Source organism: Rattus norvegicus, chromosome 14, assembly GCF_036323735.1.
Source record: "Rattus norvegicus strain BN/NHsdMcwi chromosome 14, GRCr8, whole genome shotgun sequence".
NCBI classification, from domain to species: domain Eukaryota; kingdom Metazoa; phylum Chordata; class Mammalia; order Rodentia; family Muridae; genus Rattus; species Rattus norvegicus.
The window spans coordinates 43,600,800-43,606,799 of NC_086032.1; the positions used below are offsets into that span (position 1 = coordinate 43,600,800).

A 6,000-nucleotide genomic window follows, 5' to 3' on the forward strand; every position below is an offset into this window, starting at 1 on the left:
AGGGACTGCAGGAAACATGCTCCGAACACGTCCCCCATCTTTGCCCAGATGGGCTCTGCCTCCATTGCTACCCACTGTGTGCATCCCCTTTCCAACACTGGCTTTGTCTGATGATCTGGGCCTAACCAACGTTTTCCAAGACAAATAAGTAATTACAACAAAATTAAGTCAGTCAGTTGTTTGCAAGTAGGAGGACCTGAATTCAAGAATAGTCAGGATCTTTTTTTCTTTTTTAAAGGGTCAGCAGTGGTGACAGAGACAGACAGGTCTCTGGGGCCCACTGGACAGGGAGCCTGGCCTACTTGGGTGAGCCCCTGGGGCCGTGACAGACCCTGTTTCAAAACAGCAGCACAAGGAGGGAGGGCAGGGCCTGAGAAGAAATGGCGCCTCTGGCTTCTACATGCATATACACATGTTTACTTGTACATGCACATCCATGCACCTACACATATACAAGTACCCACTCCAAAACCCATTTCATGTAGAGTATACATATATACACATATGTATAGATTTTATATGTATAGAATATATATGTGTAGATATATATGTATAGAGTATATACATACATATTCACATATACATATACATGTATACTGAACAAGTAGTTGGGAGACAAGCACATGAAAGAATTGATGAGAAAAGCAGGCTTCCCAAGCAAAGGTGAGATATGGTTCCCCTGTGGGAGATGAACTGATCTTGGACAGAAAACCCACCAGGAGCAAAGTGATGTGAAAACCTCTTGCAGGTTACATGGTGGGAACACAAAATGACATTGGAAGGGTGAGATGAGGTTAGACCCCAGATGCCTTAGATACGAAATGTCTTTGAACAGTGATAGAAATCACTGTAGGGCAGCCTGGACATTGTCACGGACAGTGTGATAAGGCTTTATTCTGCTGCTGGAAATCTGTCCTGTTTGTGAGATTCAGTCAGGTTGAAATCCACGCTGGGGTACTTTTTAATTTTTAAAAGCTCTTTGGAGCTTCCTGAAAAAAATGTCAAATGTTGGGAGGGAGAATTGACAAATTCTTGAAAAGACATTTTTGATGTTTTCAAATACTCCTGACAGCCAAGCATTGGGGAATTCAGAGTGTTTGAAAGAAACTCTATTTCCCAGTGTGGTGTGGAAGGGAAAGAAACGCACTTGTCTTGGCTGTGCTGAAGGAGATATTAATGACACACATTTGACTTTGGGTGCTTGTAAAAATCAATTCTTAGAGCTTTTGCAATTAGCATATGAGTTTCATGTCTTTGGATACTAGGAGAAGCCAAAGTTATCGTAACACTAGAGAATATTCCAGTCCAGCCATTATTTTGACAGGTAATAGCTTTTGATACTACACCGTGGTTATTCTGTGCTGTAAAACGTCTGTAGACTGAATCCACAAGCTGACGATGAACAGCTGGCTCTCCAGTCAGAAGAACTTTATTAATTCTCCTTGATAATTATTTCATTTTATGGGTAGGCTTCTTTGATATAACCTTTAAGAGCAGTCTTCAAATCTCAAATTGCAGAAGACCGCCTAAGATGTCTTGTCAAGGGATGTCTAAGTAATTATTTGCCCAGAAAATTTATTCTGAAAACTTTCATGTACACCCAAGTCAGTTTGGAAGTCTAGAACATCCAGGTTCCCAGGCTTCTGGCAAGGGTGGTTCAAATCTAATAGATCTTATACAGAGCCCAAGAACCTGAGTTTTAATCATTGCCTCTGGTGAAGTTCAGGCCGACACACTATTAGTCGCTATGTTAGTTTCTGTGGTGTAACCAATTACCCCAAACAGTGGCTTCACACAATACATGCTGGTAATCTCTGCTTCTTTGAGTTGGAAGTTTGAGCACTCCTTATCTGGGGATGGCTTAGCTCAGAGACAACCAAAGCTGAAATAAAAGGTCGGTCAATGCTACATTCTCATTCAGAAGTCCTGCTTCCAAATTCCTGCCTTACTTCCTTGCTATGATCTATTGAGGACCTGGCTTCTTGCTGGCTGCATACCAAAGGCCAGTCACAGCTCCTGCATAGCACCTACAGTCCCACATGACTGTCTGCTTCTTTGAGGCAGCTAGAGTCTCTCTGATCTTGGGGGGAACCTGGTCTCTCTTTGGAGAGCTTCATTAGTAAGTCAGGATCAGATTCACTCAAAATAATCTCCCTTTTCCTCAGCTCAGAGCTAAGCAGTCTGGGATGCTGATTACATCTGTAAAATATCTTCATCTTCACCCAGTAATAGAAGCTAATCTCAGCGTCTGTGGACTGACAGAAGTGGTACCCTAGATGTGGTTGGTATTTACTGACCATGAAATAAAATCAAAGGATGCTCAGGGCCCAAGTGGGTTTTTTGAGGAGGTAATGGGGACATGGGGCTCCAGGCTCAAACAGAGACTGTGTTTTAGATCTCATTTGACCCTGTTGGGTGGGGAAATTTTGTCATCTTCCCCTTGAAAGGACTAAATGGTGAATGAATGCTACCTTTAATGGCAACTTAGCAGGGTTTCAGTTCTCAGTCTCAGGAAACAGGGTGAGAAGGTGAAGGGAGAAATGAAGGCACAGACACAGAGTTGAGTGAAGCAGGTTAAAGGTGTTAGAACCATTGGAAAGAAATCGAATGAGGGATAGAAACTGCCCAAGCCCCTTTTAGATGAAGGACAGGGTTGTCTTCCAACACATCCACATTACAAGTTCCTTTTGCCTTGCTACTGACTGACACAGCTCTCTGTCTTGAACTGTAGAGTCCACTCAAAGGTTTCCCTTAGTGCGGGTCAAGGAAGTGCTTCCCTCAATACCAGAGCTTGAAGTCACTTCTGCTGTGCACCAGCAAGATCAGTACACATGGTGAGTGATGCTCAACCCTATTGACTGTTGACTTGTGCATCAGAAACCTGGATGGATTCAGGGAACTCTGGTTGACCCACATCAGCACTTCTGTCTGAGTGGAGAACACAGACATGATAAACTTGAGAAGCCAGCCCACTGGAATTGGGTGACAGAAGCTAAAGAGCCTATTTTTTTCAAGTTTTAGGAAGGATCAGCGGACTAATCTCTCAGTCTATCAGACTAATCTCTCAGTCTGTTCAGCTGTCCCTGAAATGTCAGCTCATCCCTTGGCATCCCTTGTATTGGAGTCGAGCCACAAGTCAGAGCAGGAGAAAGGGGAGCATGAGATTTATTCCGTTGAACTCAGCTGCCTGGTCACTGAAGTAAAACTTTAAATTTAACATTGGAAAGTCTAGACGAATGTGCCTTGACTTGATACATTCTAACCTAAATTGATGCTCAGAAGTGTCTAAGAGGTGCTTCTCATTCACTCAGCAAAGATGTAGTGAGAGGCTAGCATAACACATAGCCATGCACGGTTATAAAGACGGTAACAGGAAGGGAGAGGGAAAGTAGCATTTCTGGAGACCTCCCACTGTGCATTATCATGGCCGGCTGTGTCACAAACTCATAGTACTTGAGACATTATCAGTCCAGGTTTTAGCTGGAAACTGGTATTTTACTCAAATTGAGTAAGTCAAGGAGAGTTTGATAAAGGGACTATTAAGCCAAAACGTGGAAATTCTGGAGGAGGAGAATATGTTTGTGTGGGAAGAACTGTCTGATAAGAAGTTTGACCTCAAAGGCTTTCATAGCCTTTGGTTGCCCCGAAGAGAATAAAAATCAAACCCCCTGGCCTTCCCTTTCTCAGCTGTGCCAGAGTTCTCCATTGGCCATGGCCAGTCAGGTATGGACACACTAAGCCAAGCTGAGGTGGCTTGTATAGCCTTCTGGCAGGGCAGTAAATAGGTGGAAGGAAGCAGAGAGCAGATCTGGAGATGTAGTTGAAGATCCTGTCCAAATGGTCCTTATGCAAAGTGGAAACCTAGTGCTATAACCCCTTCATGTTCCAGAGGAAAGCCGGGGGTGGGGCATGGGGGTGGGGGCGCTGTTAGTGCTTTCAGGGTTGGCTGTTGGCTAGAAATTTCTAGGTTTGATTAAGGAGTGCACCAAGGAAATTTTCCTGAGCTATGTCTGATACCTCCTGTGTTGGTTCTCATGCAGGGACTGTTGAAGCTCACAGATAAACATGATCCAATTTGGCCATTCACCCCAAACATGGACTTTGTGTCAAGAACTCTACTGGCTGGCAAAAGTAACAAGGAAGTTAGCCGGGCAGTTAGGGAAACTGTATGTAAAGTAGCGAATGTAACAGGGTCTAGAAGCGCTTACCATGGGGACACCAGTCAGAAGACAAGGTGTCTAGCGTTTGCTAGGTCCTCAATAAACATAGGAAGTGGAAGACTCATCCCACTGCTGCCCCACTGTTACCGTGGGCTGTCATAACAGAGAGACCTGTACCAACTCTTACACTTCCATTGAAAAGAAGCCAAAGGTCCTGGGGTAGCAGAGGCAAGGGGAGCCTCTGGGTTTCTTCTGTCCCGTGGTTGCAAGGATCTCATCGCTCCAATGCGTCCTGGTAGGGATAGAGAAGGGCATCATTGTATGACATAGTTGTGGATAGAGGACCTAGTCAACTGACAGAAGAGTATTATAAGAATCAGCATTTGAAGTGAATGATTTGAAATTATTCTCCACCAATTCTAATTTAGACAAAACTTTAAAAACTATTTAGGTAAATAATATTTGTTTTCATTAAAAAAAAAACCTTTCAGGCTATCCTTGGACAATCTGGACTAGAGACTTTGACGAATAATGAGAATTTTGTTTTGGATTGAGTGGACTGGTAAATGCTTGGGTCCAGCGAAGGAAGCACTGATAGGTGAATGGCGGGGCTCAGACCCTGAAGAGAATGAACAGGAGAGCGTCTATCTGACCCACAAGATCAAGGGAACGAGAGTGTGAGCTATGGAAGACATGAGAGAGCATGGGAGTGCTCCCCTTCACCACCCGTCGCCATCCCACGCAGCATGGACCTCAGGTCTCCATTCTGAGGAGCCAATGACCATGGATGCAGAACCTCTCATTGGATCACGTTGCAGGTGCAGGATAGTTTTTCCTACACAAATGATGTTTCTGTTTGGCAGGTTACTTAAGTGGGCCTGTGTATTTATTCATACATTTATAAATCTTGCCTCTTTTGGCATAAGACTTTAAAAAAACTTTCAAGGATATTGAAATAAAAAGGATTTAAATGAAATGCCTTGAGTATTTAAATTCAATAGCAAATGTCTCCTCCGAGGCCTTTGGCTCCCATATTTGTTTAGGCCATCATGGATATCAGGACAAAGCCTGGGGATCAGTTTCAATAAGAAAAACACATAGACGCGTGACCAGCTCTTCATATTGAAAAATAAAAACATATTTTCCAGAATTATGATGGAACCTGGTCTTCTGTTATGATTATGTGACTAAAATTGTGTATCTGGATAGCAGACGTGAGAGCCCCACCCTGAGCTCCTTGATGCAATCCTTTCCTGACCTTCCTCAGAAACAGAGTCTCAGACCCCACGGGACAGGTGGTTCTCTCAACCCTAAGCATAAGCAAGCAGCATCCTTGTCTCCAAAGATTCAGGACAGTTCCAGTCTTAGAACCAGAACAAACAGGCCTCACTAGGTCCCATCCTCATCAGTCATCCTTAGAGCTTCCAGGCTTTGCCCCGCCATAGCCTCTATTCTTTACCACACTCTAAACCACACTCAGGCCTTGGGTTGGCGAGATGGCTCGGTGGGTAAAGTGTTTGCTGTATAAACGTGATGACCCAAGTTCTGATTCTCTTCATTCAAGAAAAGCTGATTGCAGGCTACAACCCAGCACTGGCTAATGGAGACAAATGGACTCTGTGGTGGTGGTGGTGGGGGTTGCTGCTTAAGCAAAATGTCCAGCTCCAGACTCAGTGAGGGATGCTGTCTCAAAAAGCATGGTGGAGGGCTGAGCAGGGAAGGGTGCTTTCTATCGAGCCTGAAGACTTGAGTTTGATCCCTGGCACCCACATGGTGGCAGAAGAAAACTGGCACCTCAAGTTGTCCTCTGACCTCTAAATGTGCACAGTGGCATGTGTGT

The 6,000-nt window shown here is 44.3% G+C and overlaps 1 protein-coding gene across 5 annotated transcripts in view; it reads left to right on the forward strand.

Moving 5' to 3' along the window:
* The window catches only part of Tmem156 (transmembrane protein 156), a 37,979-nt gene extending 32,669 nt beyond the window's left edge, over nucleotides 1–5,310 (forward strand). Inside the window, exons 7-8 of one of the 5 annotated variants that reach the window (XM_063273463.1) lie at nucleotides 2,732–2,834; nucleotides 4,652–5,136. In XM_063273463.1, the coding sequence (XP_063129533.1) occupies nucleotides 2,732–2,834; nucleotides 4,652–4,676 (128 nt within the window). In that variant the 3' untranslated portion in view covers nucleotides 4,677–5,136. Of the gene's footprint in view, nucleotides 1–2,731 lie in introns of all 5 variants that reach the window. The other 4 variants (XM_039092289.2, NM_001419205.1, NM_001419206.1 and 1 more) reach the window with 4 other exon arrangements.
* The last annotated feature ends 690 nt before the right edge of the window (nucleotides 5,311–6,000 follow it).